The sequence below is a fragment of the Tetrao urogallus genome, assembly GCF_951394365.1.
Source record: "Tetrao urogallus genome assembly, chromosome: Z".
Classification (NCBI taxonomy): domain Eukaryota; kingdom Metazoa; phylum Chordata; class Aves; order Galliformes; family Phasianidae; genus Tetrao; species Tetrao urogallus.
The window spans coordinates 38,002,634-38,021,578 of record NC_136816.1 but is presented as its reverse complement, the minus strand read 5'-3'; the positions used below and the strand labels follow the sequence as shown (position 1 = coordinate 38,021,578).

At 38.5% G+C, this 18,945-nt stretch overlaps 1 protein-coding gene across 1 annotated transcript in view; it reads right to left on the bottom strand.

The window, feature by feature from the left end:
* Positions 1–18,945, bottom strand: part of PRUNE2 (prune homolog 2 with BCH domain) — a gene marked incomplete at both ends in the record, with an annotated part of 135,736 nt that overhangs the window by 38,748 nt on the left and 78,043 nt on the right. Inside the window, 4 exons of the mRNA XM_079549004.1 lie at positions 7,284–7,414; positions 7,522–8,090; positions 8,478–14,943; positions 15,906–16,064. Of these exons, the coding sequence (XP_079405130.1) occupies positions 7,284–7,414; positions 7,522–8,090; positions 8,478–14,943; positions 15,906–16,064 (7,325 nt within the window). The remainder of the gene's footprint in view (positions 1–7,283; positions 7,415–7,521; positions 8,091–8,477; positions 14,944–15,905; positions 16,065–18,945) is intronic.

Genomic DNA, 18,945 nt, shown 5'->3' with positions numbered 1-18,945 from the left:
TGTCATGACTTCATAGACCAAATCAAGTACAGGGAAAGAAATGGTGCTACAAAAATGCATGAATGAACAACATATGTTATTACTTCCATCACTTTAAATATAAGGTTAGTGGTGAGATTCACTGATATTACAATAGATTGTAATTAATTTTTTTAAAAAAGAAAGTGTTTTAATTTACTGCTATGTTGTCAGAAATTTCTCTGCTTTGAATATGTCCTAGTGACTATTTTATTTACACAGAAGCAACACTTTCACAAAGGACAATGCATGACACGTAGTTTCAAATATGCAATGTATATTATTACAGTGATGATAATGACCCAAGACATAATAGTGTAACATATATTAACAGTACAGCTCCCATCCAAAGTAGCAAGCTCTGAGCCTGAAATCCTAAGAGACTGGCCTCATCCCAATCAAAACTTTACCTCAGTTTTGAATCTTTAATTTTTAATTTTTTTTTTTTTCCAGGGCATTAAGTTCTTATTTGCATGGACTTTCCTTCACAGGTTTTGCTCTTTGTGCTTAGTGAACTGTCACACATTGTACTGCCAAGCAAGAAATTTCAAGCCCATCATCTCGTAGGTCAGAAGGAGTTGGAAGCATCCTTGAAGCAGCATGCTTAGTTCCCAGAGTGCCTGGAATCATTTTCTAGTGAATTTGGCCAATTAATAAACCAATGGTAGAAGTGAAAGATTACAGATCTACTGGTATACAGGGAGAAAAAAGAAACAGGAACCACAGAGAAGTGATACATGTGGCCTCTTAAATTTACTGCAGATTTTCAGTCCTTCAGATTCCTTAAAAATAACAGCATGATTTGATCATTAAAGCTAGGAGCAAACCTGGGCTCTCTACTTCATTACCTCATCCTGGTTTGGGGGTGATAATATAGACATTTTGAGAAAATAATGGAAAATACTAACAAAAATCCCTGCTCATCTGGAGTCAATATTTTTTTTTCTTTTAACAGGTTCCATTTTGCCATTGTTTCAGTGCAGTATTGGTTGTTGATCCTGGACTTGAATCATTAATGTCTGTTGATGCCCTTTTGGCTAAAGTCTGCAAACAAATTGTTACTACACAAGTGAGCAGAAGAGATTGATTCCTGCTTCTTTGAAAACATGCTACCTGAAAGATAAATTCTTTTTTTTTTTTTTTTTACTATATTTTTATGTGGAAGATTTATTCTAGTAGATTAAATGGATGTTGACAGCTGTTAAAAAGAAATTATTTGTCCTGTTGCTCAGTTTTGCCACCAGCTTTCCAAAATCTCCCCTAAACCTTCCAAACTGTAGAGCCCTTATCTCTAGCACTCTCACTATTTCCTACTGCTCTAGTTCACAGCATTTCCCTCAGTTCTTTCTAACTTTTCCAACTGAAGACAAATCAAAACAATAATCCTTTCCTATAGCAAAGATAAGAGCAAGAATGATCGGTTATACACAACCACAAACACAGTGTGAGAAGTGTGCTGATATGTAAAAGCTAGCATTCTCCCTCTGGCGCTCCAGTACTGCGTCATCATCTAGCTTTATAGAGTTATGTAAGACATGCTAGCTTTCTATTAGGAACAAAATGACCTTGAGTGTTCGTAAATTTTATTCCTACCTCCAGTAACAGCAGCAGTGAAGTATGTTATCCTGCTGCTGTATTTAACTTGGCAGACAGCTAAATATCTCATAGTCACTTGCCCACTCCTCACCCCCTTGCTCTCCAGAGGGATGGGAGAGAAAGCAAAATAAAAAAGTAAGATTCATGAGTTGAAATTAAGATTATTTTCTAAGATAGAAGAGAAAGTGAAAATGTAATAATAATAATAATAGAATACACAAAACAACAGATGCTTAAAGTAATTGCTCACTGTTAACTGATCGATGCCAAGCTAATACCTAGCGGCAGCTGCCCTCAACCAATTCCTCCCATTTCTACACTTCTACACATCGTCATATTGTATGGGATATTCCTTTTGCCAGTTTGGGTCAGCTGTCCTGGTTCTGAACCCACTCAGCTCCATGTTCACTCCTGCATACTTCCATGCTCCTCACTATCAGGGCAGTGTGAGAAGCTGAGATCTCCTTGGGTTTGTGCAGCACTGCTCAGCAACAACTAGAACACTGTTGTGCTATCAACACTGCTATACAAGCCCTATGGACAAGACATGTGCACACCCAACACATATATAGCACACATATACAGCACATATATAACAAACACTATTCTGTTTGACATCAGAACAAAGGGAGCAGTGATCTGTAGACACAAAGACTTCAATCTGTCTCTTAATTTTCCTTATTTCCTTAAATTAATGTCATCTCTGCTCCAATCCTTCATCCCTGACAAAAGCCCCCAACAGAATCTCACTCAATAATTACCTTTGCTCTTTGCCACGGCCGTATTCCTCATATCAGAAACTCAACCAAGCCATTGCTACAGCTCAAATTGTTTCCAATCTTAACCTCTTTAATGAGCTCCTCTGCATTAGTGAGCACCAGGTTCAGTGACACTTCAACTCTGGTTGTTTTGTGTAACAGCTGGACCAGGAAGCTATCCAGTGAACTCAGGTGTCTTCTGGATTGCTTGGAGCCCATGGCATTCCTAGAAGACATTCTGCTGGTTGAAAACTCTCACCAAAATTATAGCCTGCAAGCATAAAAAATCTTGCAGTTGAAGCAAAAAGGCCTCATTCACACAATCTCTCTGTTCAGGTGACCTGTTGTAGACCCTGAGCACTAAATATTTTTAATTGATTTGCTCCCTGATTTTTATCCACAAACTCACAACCTGGTCATGACTGTTCTCAGAGGCAGCTCTCTGCAATGTATCCTCTTCTTAATGTAGAGGGAAATCTCATCCCTCTTTCCCTGACAATCTCTTCTTGAAAAGCTTGTAGCCCACCAACATCACACTGTAGCTGTGCAAATCAAAGCCTCTACAGCCACACTGCTGGGTACCTGTAGGGTCACCTGCGTGTATCTGTTCAATCCTCTAAAAAGTCTGAAGCCATTATCTAACTGACCACCGATTGACATCTTATAAGTTCAGTGAAAATCAGCTATAAATTATACGAGAACATGAGGAGGTAACTGCACTGTAAAGCAATCTCTATCTGTAAGAAATTCTCATAAAAAAGGAATAATAGTAACGGTGAAAAGTATTCTCATTAGAGTTTGTACCTTATCAGCACGTAACAGCTAGCAACAAAATGCAAAACCAAAGGTTCTATGCCTCCATAAATATTTGTTAATGCAGATGCTGAATGACTTATTTGCTCTTCTTTATTTCTCTGGCTTCAGCTGCGTTACTCTTAAGTAGAATCATAGGATCACCAAAGTTGGAAATGACCTCCAAGATCATATTTCCCCATTAACCCATGTTCCTCAATACAAACCTAAACTGTTTCTTGAACACCTCCAGAGACAAAGATTCTACCTCCCTGGGCAGCCTGTTCCAGTGCCTTACCACTCTCTCAGAGAAAATGTATTTCCTAACGTCCATCCTGAATCTCCCCTGGTGCAAGTTCAGGACATTCCCTCCAGTTCTATTACAAGTTGCGTGGGAGAAGAGGCCCACCCCACCTTGCCACAACCTCCTTCAGAGTGTAGTTGAGAGCTATAAGGTCTCCTCTGGGCCTCCTTTTCTCCATACAACACAGCCCCAGCTCCCTCAGCCACTAATTGCAAGACTTGTGCTCCAGATTCTCACCAGCTTTACAGCCCTTCTCCAGACACATTCCAGGGCCTCAATGTCTTTCTTGTAGTAAGGGGCCCAAAACTGAACACAATACTTGAGGCATGGCCTCACCAAATCTGAATACAGAGGGACGATTGCTTCCCTGCTCCTGCTGGCCACACTATTTCTGATACAAGCCAGGATGCCACTGGCCTTCTTGGCCACCTGGGCGCACTGTTGGCTTACCTTCAGCCGAGCGTTGACCAACATTCCCAGGTCTGTTTCTTCCACAAAGTCTTCCAGCCACCCTGCCCCAATCCTGAAGAATTGCCTGGGATTGTTGTGGCCAAAGTATTGGACCTGGTACTTGGTCTTGTTGAACTTCATCCCACTGGTCTCAGCCCAGCTATCTTGCCTGACCACATCCCTCTGTAGGGCCTTTCCCTTAGGAAATTGACACCTCCTGCTAACTTGGTGTCATCTGCCAGCTTACTGAGGGTGTGCTCAATCCCTTCGTCCAGGTCATCAATACAGATATTAAACAGGACAGGCACCAGTACTGACCCCTGGGGAATAGAGGTGCAGAAACAACCACTGCTACATCTGAAAATACATTTGTTATGCACAACAGCCATTGCTGGTTCAGATAAAAAAGATCCTGTAATGGAAATTTCCAAAGTTTCTACACCAAGGATCACTGTCTCCTTTCCTTACAGGATGCACTGCATTCCACCACACATTTAAGTGAAAATACTCCTAGTGGTTTAGAGAAAATATTATGGTATTTTATGGTTTTGACTTTAATTGAGGAAGGAGTTGAAAAGAGTATACTACTCCATAAGAATAATTAATATTCTACATCTGAAATATGGATGAATAAAAACCGGTATTGTATAAAAGATTCAAGTTTTTACTTTTTTTACAGAAATTCCTAAATAATGGTAGATTACTTCATAGAATGGATTCAATAAACTATAGCAAAAAGAAGTGCAAAATACCTATTTATCCATGGCCATAAAGATTATTTCTCTTGTGTCACTATAAATGTGAAAACCACAGGCTTTTTTGAGTGATCTCACGAGGTATCTTCATGTTTCAAAATCTCAACTCTATTCAGCTGATTTAAAAAGTAATTTAAAAGCAGACACCTGGAACAGTTCTTTTTTCCTCTCTGGAACATTAGCATCACCAGCATGTAAGCATGGCAACTCAAACCCCAGGATGCTGCCTACATGCAATTAGTCAGTGTGACTTAAGCAGGGTCAGCATCTGGCTGCTTTTAATTTAATTTTTTTTTTTGTGGAAGACAAAGGATTTAACAGCCAATTTGTTCATATGAGATTTGTGAGCCTACATGCAAGCCTCCAAACAACTCCTGCTCTTTCCTTTCCTACCTAGTTTTCCTTTGTTTGTTTTTTTGTGAGCAGAGGTGATAAGCATTTTTTCGTTTTAAAGCTTTTCATTAGAAATTACTTGCCTGTTTCAAAAAAGAAAAGATAAATTCCCAGTGAAATCCAGCAAAGACAGTGGTGAGGAAAGTTTCCAGGGCTATTCCTAACAAGCAGATCATGTTAGAGCCAAGGAATGTTTTGTGTTTCTAGATAAAGAAATCCCAAGACACTTTTCCACACAATAATGTGGATTCAAAACTGCTGCTTAGAGACTTGGGTTGTTTTGCTTTTTCCAGATTTCTCTTTTGTATAAAATTGCAATATTTCAGCTTTTCCTTCTAGAATATAAGTTAAAAATTTGGTGTACTGCTTGCAACAAAAATGTTTTATGCTAACTAGTTTTACTTCTGATGATTTCAAGGTCAAGCACTCAGCATTTAGTTTACTTCAGACTACACAGAATTCAGTGGCACGTATCTCCCGCCACTCTTTCTCCTTTGCTCTTTTCTTGAAGACAGTTAATGCTAACCTGCACCATCAAAAGTTGTCATTGCTCCACAGAAGCATTGCCCTTCTCATCATATATATTCTTCCAGTTTTGTGCTTAGAAAATGAGGAAATTTCAGCCAGGGAGAGTGCTGGGCTGTAAGGAATAAAACTCAAAATACTGTGTGTTAAAACAACCTAAGATGATAAAGTTTAAACTTGCAAGAAATATTGTTACTTTTTACTAAGACTGAAATTATGTTTAGAATAACAAAGCACTTATTCTATATTAAAAACAGCTCAGCTATTACAGTGTCTGATCTTGTGCTATTAACACACACTGATAAATGTACGAATATATTTAGAGGGGAGGTATTTTAACAAATCTGGGGGAAGATAAAATCACAGCTACTGAACTCATCATCTTGGAAATGTTAATAGGCCATGAAGTGCTATGTTTGGGTTAATAAAAAGCTGCACTTTTCTGTCAGATACTATTTGTATTTGCTATTAGCAATATCACAATATCACAGACACCCATGACACCTTTGAGAGAAAAAGAGCTTATTTCTAAAATTGCCAAATTGTTACTGAAAATACAAGAAGAAAAATGTTTTAAATAAATTGTAAGTCAGAACTTGATAACAGAAGTTGTGGATGTCACATGTCTACACTGAAGTGCTTAGGAAAAATTGGAATAGAAAATCAGTCACGTATTTCAGAAAAACAGCATTTTTCCACATTTCATACCAAACACACTGTTTTGGGTAAGTGCAACTGAAAAGGAGAATGAAGTGTGAAGAAGTGACATCTCTCTTTTCTACTGGGAATTTTCTTTTGTTGCTTACAAGAATTTCACTATATAAACACCAAGCCAGTTTCCATCATGTAAAATTGCAAGCCTTAGCACTTGCAGACCTTGCAGTCCAGGAGAAATGAAGCCAGACTTCCACACTTGCATCACTAGATCAGTTACAATCTCTGCTTGTAAAAGACAAGACAACAACAGAAGCACTAAAACGGTCCAGTAAATGGAGTCCAGTCACCCCTCTATCTGTCTGGTGGAAGTCACTAAAGCTATAGACACAGAGGTTGCACATTCACCTGAAGGGAGATGCAAATACACTAAAACTGTCTCAACAACCAAGCAAGCCTGCACAGAGAAAAATGCTGCTCAGATCTGATTAGAGCTTGAAAATAACTACAAGGATAGCAATTTTCCATCATCCTTTACTTTCTTCTGAAAGTCGTATCTTCTTCTGACCCTACACGTCTACTGCTTCCTGTCTTCATTCCAAACATTTTTCCACAAGGCAGAAATAATATTTCACTTCAGTGCCTTCATAATCTCATCACTGGCATTGCGCTGCATTTATACGGGAATTACCACCAGTACCTAGCCCAGGAGATATCCAAGCCACATCTGTTTCAGACTTCAATGTAGGTTATGAAGTCTACTGGACCTTGTCAAAGGCAGATTTTTTCTGCAAGGAAGTGGATTTACGATCTTCCAGCATTACAAAAGAATCCTAATTCGATTCAAACTCAAGCAACCAAGAATCAAGATTCTGTTTTGATACAGTGAGGAATACAGTGATACTTAAATCACATAAATAAAACTTTCAGACTTGAAAGTCTTGACGTCTCTTAATGATCTCACAGAATTTAATAACTCTGATAACTAAAGAACAGAAGACTTTTGAAAAGAAACAGATAGTTTTTTTTTTTTCTTACCCTGATTTCTCACTCAGTTTTCTTTCACTGTTGAGAAGCACAGACTCTTCTTTCAGTTCTTGTTCTGTGAATGTGTTATTCCCAAGCTCCTGCTGATTATTTGTTTCCCACGCACCATTACCATCATCCTCCTGCAATACAAAAGCATGTGTTCTTGTGATATCCAAACTGTCATAGACAGCGCATCGAAGGAAGCACAGCTTTTGTGTTCAAATGATTTTGTAAAAGAAGTTTCTACCTGAAATTCTACTTGAGTTTCAGGAGTTGATTCCTGCCCTCCAGCAGTTTCTGCTACTTTGCCACAATGTCCAGACTCAAATTTTGGCATCTCTGACTCAGCAGAAATTTCCCCAGATGATATATCACAGACTTCATTTTGGCCCAATATAATCCAACCCTCATCTTGCCCAAATCTTTCTCCTGATTCCCTTTCATCCTCGAGTTTTTGAGGCACAACAACAGAAGAGCTTTTCTCATCTAAGTCCCATTCAGCCCCACAAGCAGATTGGTCTTCCCTTTCATTTATTATGGAGATTGACTGAAAGGTATCCAATGGGCTTCGTGAAAAGCCTTCATTAGATTCTGTTTGTCCAGGTACAACAGCCTCTTGAAACACAAAATCACTGTCCCTTGCTGAAGGCATATTTTCTTCCTCAGTAACAAGGATGTAATCCATCTCTACTGAAGCTGGATCTCTGTGAACCTGCATTCTCATATCCTCCTTACTCTCTGCACTTTCCAGTTCAGGGCTCTCAGAAGAATTTCTTGGCTTATTCTCTCTTCTAAGCACGGAAGTAGCACCAGCTTCTAAAAAAACAGACAAACAGAAATTCTTTTTAGTTTTTGAATTACTGTTTTAGTCACCATGGCTAAATCAGTACTGTAAGATAAAGTTCCTTTCAGTTTTCTTTGACAGACTCTGTTAATGTGTACTTGAATTTTACAATATCATAATCATTATTAAAGATTGTACATTAACACCATAATCACTCCTAAAGGAAAAATGATTCAGTGTCCCTTAGATGCTGCACAAACAACAGAAACAACATCCCAACTTGAAAGTTCAAAAGGTTTAAACATGCTTAGAAGAAGAATGCTAGAACTACTCCCAACAGCAGAGTTCTGTACATCAAGGGGACACATATGTGAACATTCAGCAGTAATACTCCAGACATTTCTTTCTTGTTTTCTTACCAGCAGGTGATCTTTTATCTCCACCTGGCGGTGAGTGGAGATCAGTTGCTTCTTTCAAAACCACAGAAATTCCGAGAGCTTCTTGGGACTCTAAGAATGAAGGTTCTGACATGCGATTCTTCTGAAGGATCTCTGGTAAAGACACCTGATCTTCGATGCTATTTTCTTTGGTCATTAGGATGCCTTCATCACCTTCCAAGGGAGTTAGTGGTAAAGGCTTTTCATAAGAAACACTGTTACAAAATGGCTGCTTTAACAAGAGTTCACCCCTTGTACATCTGCTGCTAGAGGGTTCAGCATCAAAAGACACATGGAATGGTGGAGTGTACACCACTAGTGACTGGTCGCTGGGCATTTCCTTAAACACAGGAACATCTTTCTTAATTATGTCTTCACATTCTTTTGTTATGTTCAATTGATCATTTGAATTAGATTCAAAGCCCTCATTATCACCAAGAAGAAAGGATTTGGGAAAGAATATTTGTGTATTCTTTGATTCTCCTTCTGTTGCTTCACTACCTGCTACTTCTAATATATTAATTTCACCACATGTGCTCACTGTCATACTAGTGACTGACGTGTTACAGATGTTATATTCCAAACCCTCAGATTCATCCAAGAACTCTGCTGGTATGTCATCACCAGTTATTGCTACCTTCTCAATATCAGAATATTTTCCAGCTTCATCCAAGGCACTAATTTCTTTCAAGTTCTGCTCTGCTTTATCAGATAGAGTTAAATTCATGGGAACCAAGTTTGTCTGGAAGGTCGCCATTTGAGACAAATCTGTTGGTGTTCCTTGATAACTTACAGGAATATAACTTTCATGGAATGCATCTTTCAGATCTAATGATGTCATTCCTAAAACTTCACTGGGGATGTTGACTGATTCAGTTGTCTTAAGAGCAGGTTTATTTTCTAGATCATGTTCCAAAACTGCAAATTCGAGAGGCTCTTGAGAATTAGAAGACATAAGCCGATATGATTCATCAGTCTTTCCCTGATCACAGTCTTGGGGAATATTACTTTTAGATTCAGCCTCTGTCTTCTGCATTACAAACTGACTCTTTGTGTCAGAATCTATCTCTTTACTCTTATTTGACTGCATGTGAGTCATCTGACTATCTTGTCTTTCAGGTTTTACACTAATCTGGGAAGATGGGATAGAGGCATGCTTAACTTCATATTCTTGGCACACATCTGGACTGTTTGACGCCTCAGAACTACTGTCTTGTTCACAATGATTTAATATATCAGGATTTTCACTAACTGATTTCAAAGTGACAGGCTGTTCTGCACTAGTCCACAGGTCAGGTTCCATTGAAAATAACTGATTACCTTCTTTTGTGTTATCTTGTAAAATATCTGGGATAAGTGCAGTTTGGGAAACCAATACATTCAACATTGGACTTGACTTCTCTGTCATTTCAAAAGACAAGTCTTCTCTAGTGAAAGCAGGCAGATGGTTGTGTTCTACTGTTTCACAAGTGTCTAGCTGTTGTTCTAGAGGGATGAGATTTGCATTTCCCTCATGGCCTTCTGGTTGATCATGTACTATGGTTTTTTGATCCGCTGTATTTGACATATCTTGTTGATCATATGAAAAAGTATTCTTTGAAGACAGTTGATTACTCTCATTTGTGGGAAAAAACTGCTCTTTCAAGTCCCTTTCTTCTGTATCATCTAGTATAAAAGGATCATATTGTTTGAACTCCTCAGTGTCTTCATTTACTTGGCTATCAGAACGATTCATAGGATATAACAGCCTTTCATTTTCTTCCACATCACAGTACAGGTGAACAGGCTGATTTCCATCATTTGGTTCAGTGGAATGCGTTTCTGTTAGCTCTTCATTTTGTGCAGGTGATCTACAGGGCTCCTCCTTATTGTTTGTTACTTGATATGTTGCAGAGTGACTTGAAATCGAATTCTGGTCTTCCACCAGGTTTTCTCCACAAGTTGGTGAATTCCACCATCCTGAACTGTCATACGGAAAATCAAATGTTCCTACACTGAATTTCTGATCAGTTCCTAAATCAGCTTCCAATGACAAACTCCACATACCACTTTCTGCAAAGTATTCTTTTTTACCACCAACAGAAGTCATTGTTTCATCTGCATTCATCTGATACAAATGTGAACCTTCTGTGCTACCCACTTTTTCGCTGCAAAGACTCACTTGAGCCTTATTCTGAAGTGTTTCACGCTGATCTAAATATTCAGAAGTCTCATTATGCTCTATTACGTTAAAGTCCTCCTGTGAGACATTCTGAACTTCAATAGTTTCAGGGTTTTTATTTAAGATATCTACAAAGATGTCTTCTGCCACTTCATTTTTTGCATCCAAATTGTCTTCATTTGCTTCAGGACTTGTTGCATTTGATTTTGCATAATCTGCACCAATTTCAGATAATTTGTGCTCCTTGTTTTCATATGTGGAATCTTCATTCAGTTCTTCTGGACACGCCTCTGAATTCTCTGAATCCTCATTTAGTTCTGGACTTGATAAAGAAGATACAGTATCATCATCTACATGAGCATTCCAAAAATCTAAGCTTTTGGGAACCTTATTCTGTGCTGTGCTTTCTTCAAATTGTTCTTGATCTTTATTCCCAAAGTCTTTGATTTTGCAAGCCTCCTTAAGATTTTTATCATTTTTACTATCCCACATATCTTTTTTTTCTTTGTGATTACTGTCAACTGGAAGTTCTCCCCACACATTCACTGATGCATCACTTAAATCAGGGCTCGTTCCACTTGAGTGTGTATAATCATCTATTGAATCACTCCATACATTGTCTTCCTCCAAATAACTTCTGATCTGTATATCCTTTGAAAGGCTGCTTGTGGTGGTTGCCATTTCATGGACTTCACTTGCTTCAGGACTTGTTCCAGGAGATTTAAAATCCTCATGTTGCTGTAAATTCCAAGCAGTTTCAGGAAAACTGTTATTAAGCGTTACACACAGTTCCCTGCAAAGCTTATCAGCAGATTCTAAATTTTCAGAATTTTCGTTTTTCCCCAAAGCTATATCATGTGAAAATGAATTATCCATCATAGACATGTCTGTGATGTCAGGAACACTGACATAACCAGCAGAAGGACTCTTCTTAAATTTAGTAGATGGAGACTCATCTATGAAAATATTTTCATGACTGCTGCTTAGTTCTGAGCTATTTCCAAAAGACACTACCTTAGAATTGCTTATGTGTGGGTGGTTCAACACTTTATGTGAGCCCTCTGTTATATCTCCCAGTGTTTCTGATGGTTCATTCATCAAAGGAATTGACATAGGTAAGTGGCAACCAGAGTCATTCTTTCCAGAGTCATTCCAGCTATCTGACTTTGCAGGCATTTTAGAAGAATTATTTTCAAAGACACTTTCCGTCTCAGGACTTGTTGCATCCTCTATCACTACAGTCTCCTTTTCATCTTTCTCAGTAAGAGGCTGTAACATTTCACTGTAACTGTAACTTTGTGGTCTGGAGTCACCAAGAGATGCATAATTTCTGTCTTCCTCAGAAGCACTTGAAGAAGACTCTGCATCATTCTGTGACAATTCCTTCCTCTCCTCTTGACTGATTAGATTACTCTGATTGGAAAATGACTCATTATCTGTGACTAAGTCTTCCAAACTAAAACTAGTCCTTATTTTTTCTAGTGATCTAGAAAACTCAGATTTTGACCTTTTGTCTTCTGAATCTGTGTTACATGAAGGCTCACTGCTGTCTTCTGCTGGTTTGCTGCAAATGTCAGTAATAGTTTGTTTTCCATCTGTCTCATCTGTTATCTTATATTCCTCTTCTCCTTCCTGAGAGATGACAATGGCATTGTCCCAGCCTTTCTCACAATCCTGCTCAGTTTGTAAATTCCATGAGTTAAGATGTTGCTCTAACTGCTGACTACTCAATTTTTCATCAACATCTGGAGTGTTTTGTGCTGGCTCCTTACTCGATGTCTCACTTTCTAAATCACATATTTTCAGATCCAAACTATTTCCAGCATCTGAAGTTGGTGTAGATGTGCCTGTGTCTTCTACAGGAGCACTGCTCAATGCTTCTATATTTGCAGCTAAACTTTGTGCAGTATTTCCTTCATTCTGTGGTGGTGATAAGTCATTCACTGTTTGATTGTATAGTGCTGTAACTCTTTTGTTTTCGAATGCAGAAAAGTTATTTTCATTGGTATGTACCTCAGCTGAAAAATACTGATCTGTTGCTTGTTCTGAATTAAGTAACAGTTTAGCAGAGGTAGAAAGAGCAGTACTGTTCGAATTTCTTTCTTGTAATTGGGCATCAACATTATTTAAGAGCGTGCTCCAAATGTCTGTGTCTTTGGATCTTGAAAAGGGCATGTTTATAGGAGACAATAGTTCATTATTTGCTTTCTCAAGTTCTTTCGGTTCAGCCAAATTTGGGCTTATCAATTTATCAGTAATTTTTTCTTGGGCAAAATCTCCACCCTCATTTTCTCTTCCATTTTCCACGTATGTAGGTGATATATAAGAATCAGATGTTGAGTAATTGGTGTCTGGTGGAGAAACAGCTAAGTCTTCACCTATATTTGATGAGCAAAGATCTGAGTGTTTATACAAGAAGGTATCATCCCAGGGTACCACTATTTCCGTTACCTCTTTCCTGATGTTTTTATCATACCTATTCCAGGTCTCTACATTTTCAAGATGTGTTGGCCTGTTCTTAGGGTCACCAAATAGAGTCTTTTTCTCTGTTTCTAATGTGGAGTTATTCTGCATATTGTTGATATCAGAATTTGTATTTTCAGATGATTGACTCTCTTCTAGGGAATAACATCTTTTTTTATCCCAGGCTTGTAGAGATACCTGGGTAGGTGAGTTTTCAGTCTCATTGTCTGCTACAATTTCTGAAGAATCTGATAAACTATGTTTTGTTATGGTCCATTTCTCAGGAACATTCACTGATTTTTTTTGTCTATCCAGTCTGGACACATTCCATAGTTCTTCTGAGGATCTAGCAATATTTTCTGCGTCAAACTTCATCCAGACATCATAAGAATCTCCTTTTCCTTCTCCACTGGACCATGCATCTGACATCACAGGTGTTGGCTGACTGATCTTCCATGCAGCATTAAAACTCTCTGATTCTTGTTCTGTCCCCTCTGAAGAAGCAGTTTGCAAACACAAATGTTCACTGTTTTCCTCTTTTTTTTCTTGTTTTTGATCATCTAGTTTAAACTGATTATCCCACAGATCTGTTGTCGTGTATTCCATTTGCTCAGGCTGTTTTTGGAGGAAAACAGAATCTGATGCTCTTCTATCAATATGTCCTTGTAGCAGTGGGCTTGCTTTACAATTGTTCCACAAGACAGGGCTTTGAAATACAGATTCTTGTTCACTTGAACTCCATGTATCAGTATTTCGGGACTCTAAGTCAAAGCCATCCCACCAGCTTCCATATCTGACACGTGAATGAGAACACTTTGTGTCCTCTATTTCATTTATTTTTTTAATAACTTCTTGTGGGAAAAATAAAGGCTGCCCATTATCTAGTGGTGAAGTTTCTACAAGACTGTTCATTGGAGTCGGTGGAATTCTTGAATCAGCAGATTTCAACATTTCTGGTGAGGAAGTATCACCCTCAACTAAATTAATCAAACTTGAAGTTTTCTCAAACATCTCTCCTGGACTCACATCAAATTCAGCTAAACTATCTTCCTTTTTTGCTGTCATAACTAAGTCAGTTGAATAATTTGCCGTATCACTTTCTAGCAAGTTTGTTTCGTCATGTTCTTTCTGCACAGCAAGTTGTTGCCCTTCTGATGAATCACTATTAAGGAAATAGTCATCTGCTGGAGAACAGTCAACAGAACGAGAAGAGGATTCAGATGGAGCTGTAACCATTGGTGCTAGATCAAAATTGAAAAGGTCAAAGTTACCACTGCTGTCTCTAGATTGAGGTTTTTGTTCTTCTGCTATTGCTCCTTCAGGAATAGGGCTGTAGGAATCAAAGCCAGGCAGAAGACTATGATGGGAAACAGCACCTTCTGCAACAGGGCTGTCATCACTAAGGAAAACAGAGCTCTCCTTGGAAGACCTGCTGCTTCTAATGGTAGCCAAGCCACTGTCTGGACTCACAAGGTCTACATTAAGATCAACATGAGCTTGAATGGATCCATTTAAATCCTGAGGATTTTCTATAAAATTGACAGAACTGGTCTGTGGTTCTACATCAGAGCCATATAACTCCACAATACCAGAAGACCCTTGTGAAAGAGGAGCACTTCCAGCGACAGCTTCAGTAGAAGATGTTCTACTGTTTGATACCATTTCTGGTTGTCTTCTATTCATGACTTCCTTAATGAGAAGAAAAATTTGATCACAGGTAACCAAAGAATTTTCTTGATGATAAATAAGAATCTGGTCACATCCACACTCCAGTGGATCCAGCTCCAAGCAAGGATTTTGACATTCTTCTAATTCGCAGCAAATCTGTTGAAAAAAAGGTCGTTTAAAAAGCAATTACAATCATAGGTAGCAGGTCACAGTCTATTCCACAGTGCAACACAGTCATAGCTATCTATTCCAATTTATCTACAACAAACATTTTATACACTAAATCGATGAAATATTAAAAGCTTGGTATAAAATATATATTATGCAATTGATCATAATGTTTACATGAAATGATTCAATTTGACTTCCAAGTTTATTTTTCATTAGTTAAAGAAAATCCAAATTCTTAATTATTGCCTTAAGAAATCTGAGTAAAATATATAAAGGGTATGTAAGAGAAGAATTTCTAGAATAATCAAGTTCATAAAATAAAAACATTTATGTTGATCCTGAAGCAATAGGGTCCTTCAGGTACCTGTTTCTAAAATGAGAAGTTTTAAGAAAAAGACAAAGGTACAAGGAGTTGCCCTGTGGTAATTTCCTCAATTTGGGGACAAATGCATGGGAAAAAGACAACATTTGACTTTGGATAAACTTTTGTTCTAGAAATAATTTGGCTTAATTTCAGAGCTTAAATTATTTAGTGATAAAATACACAGATATGAAATCTGGTCAGTTCCATTTATATGATTGTTCATGACCCATTGTAAAAGAGTAGATCACAATCACTGTCCTATGTGACATTGCGTATTGTATATTAAAATATAAAAACAAGCCAAAACCAGTAAAAAAATAAATAATTCTGTTTTGTACAGTCTTACTGTACTTCCAGTGACTATCCAATCTTTCTATTAGGCTGTTCTGAAGCAATCATGAGTAACACAATCTTGCATTTCACATCACATTTATAATGCAGTCATTTCAAATTGCTACTCCATTGCCAGCCAACTGTAGTTATTTCTTGTATCCACCTAGTTTTTAAACTTTTGCATATACTTTAAAAAAAAATCACTAATTTTAAAGCAAAATACTTCTAAATTATTTTTCCAGGTACTTACTTGATTGCCAAGCTCTAAGTTTTCCGAGTATACTGCTATTTGCCGTTTTGTTTGCTCCTCATCTGACAAAGAGTTGGCCAAAATTACAAGTACATCAAACCTGTATTTATATATGAATGCTTTCAGATCACCAATGAGATTCCTGTGTAACAGGCAGTCCTGAAATAAGATAAGGAATTTAGAGGTCAGTGCATTTTTCTTACTCTTTCCATCCATATCTGCGGTGAAAATAGAAACACTAATACACAACAGTGGCTCTAGTTATAGAATCATAGAATCACAAGGTTGGAAATGACCTGCAAGATCATCTAGTCCAGCCATCCTCTCATTACCATTGCTACCACAAGCACTAAACCATATCTCGCAGCTCCTCATCCAGACGCCTCTTGAACACTGCCAGGGACGGCGACTCCACCACCTCCCTGGGCAGCCATTCCAGTGCCTGACCACTCTCTGAGAGAAAAAGTTCTTCCTTATGTCTAATCTAAATCTCCCCTGGCGCAACTTGCAACCATTTCCTTGGGTCCTGTCTGTTGCCTGGGAGAAGAGGCCAAATCCCTCTTCACCACAACCTCTCTTCAGGAAGTTCTAGAGTGCAGTGAGGTCTCCCCTGAGCCTCCTCTTCTCCACACTGAACAATCCCAGCTCCCTCAGCCGCTCTCATAAGACCTTTTCTCCAGATCCCTCATCAGTTTCGTTACTGAAGAGCAGGTCTAGCAGGGCATCATCCCTAGTAGGCTCTTGTACCAGCTGTGTAAGGAAGCCGTCTTCCACGCACTCTAGAAACTTCTTGGACTGCTTCCTCTCTGCTGTATTATACTTCCCACATATATCAGGGAAGTTGAAGCCTGCCATGAGAACCAGTGCTGGCGAATGTGCATCTTCTGCAAGCTGCTCACAGGATGCCTCGTCCTTCTCTGCATCCTGATTAGACGGTCTGTAACAGACCCCACCAAGATGTCACCCCTACAGGCCTTTCCCCCAGTCCTTATCCACAGACACTCAACTTTATCATTCCCAATTCTTCAACATCAAAACACTGTAATATGAAGAACCACACCACCACACTTCCTTCCTTTTCTATCCTTTCTGAAGAGCTTGTAGCCAATCATCTCAGCACTCCATCATGAGATATGTGGTTCCACCATGTTTCAGTAACAGCAACTAGGTCATAGCCTGCTGCACAATCACGTCCACCTCCTCCTGCTTGTTGCCCATGCTGTGTGCATTGGCATAGATGCACTTCAGCTGAATCACCTGCCTTACCCCCAGCTCAAGCATCGTTCCCCTAAGACTAGTGCAATGTAGAATTAGCTAGATTTTGCAGTGTAAGTTATCCATTCTTTTTCTTGGGGCCATAACACATGAAGAGCAAATGTCCCACTTCAGTCATCAGTTCTGAAAATTGCTAGTGAAGAAATTACCAGAAACTTTATTTTCTCCCTTATGTTCCTATTTGTATTTGAGAGGTTTTTTTTATCTTCAAGTTAAACACAGTGTCATATGCTATAATAGTTGTGATGCTGCCAAGCTACACTGGCCCTGAATAAACAGCAGTTCATCATAAATACAAAACAACTGTATATGCAGATCGGCATATTATTCCCTTGCATCTGTCTCCTACCTGATAAATTACTGTTTTGGTTAGATAAATACAAATACTATTTATTAATCTGCTCAAATGTGTCCACAAAATGCCTCTCCCACCCCTATAAGTTGAACTTAAAAAAAAAAATCTTTTTTCAAGAATTTTGGAAGTAGATTCCTTCCTAGATTAGAAATGAAATTCTGCTTTGATGTTTGTAATACGTAGAACAATAACGATCTACATTAAAACCATGCAGAAGTCAGCTAACAGTTTACTGGTGGACATTCACATATAAATTCTGAATAGGAAGATAGGTGAAGAATTATGGTGAATAAGGTTTGAATGTCCAACTACATCTCAGCTGTTCAGTCACACCCAGTTGCTCACTCACACCCAGGAAGCTCATAGTTCAACTGCAGATTCATTGTACAAGGTGTTCACTACTGTAGACATGGTAAATAAATGACAGGTTTAATACACATTCAGCCTTCTAGCCTCATTATTCTTTAGCTTCTATATTATTTCTATATTCTTGAATTGATTGAAAAGGCAAGGGATTAAACATTTTCTGCTAAAATCAACTGATTGAACAGGAAACTTCATGAAAGAAACACTGCCTGGGATAATTTTTGCCCACCCGCTGCCAGACTGTTCTCACATCCATTGTTGGTATCCATAAACATTCAGTAAGCATCAATGAATGTGTGCCGTTTTTAATGCATGGAGGAATTCAATGACACACCTTTGTTTCAGATGCACTTCCATGTCACACACCATTTTATCAGACTGTTCCTCTGCTGTAATATGTCACATGGCAATAAAATATAGTAGAATACTGGGGGAAAGGTTCAACCTCTACTGCCATACCACCAACATCTGCCTCATACGTTGTGGGCCAACATGATAAAAATGACATAAAAAGGAGGCGTTACTTTGGGAGCCACCCTTGCAAAAGGTCTAGTGACCAAAAGAGAGAAATCCCTTCTGCAGCCAGGATATGCCCAATGTGCTGTATGAAGACCACTGCCAGTTCAGTGCTTCATCTTTCTGGGTTCCCATAACATAAAGGGACATAAGACTATATGCTAAGACTAGAGCTAAAACATTAGCTCTAGAAAGCAGTATTTTAAAGATACCCTACCAAGTCTGTTTCTCTTTTAAATAATGGACCAGCACTGCCTACTGTAAAACACTCAGAGCAGCACAGGAAAGAGTTTAGCTGAGATAACATTAAACATCATGTCTTTAAACAAAACAAGCAGATTACATATGGATTAGATTTTTAAATCTAAGATGGAAAGAGAAGTTTTACAGTGACATAAAATCAGCATTAATACGGAGGATGCCATTAAAGTGTATCAAAGCATAGGCCAAGTTGAGCAGAATTAAGTGATCACAGCCAATTTGTTACTTTATAGGATGAATCTTACACCACGGACAACTGTCTGACAA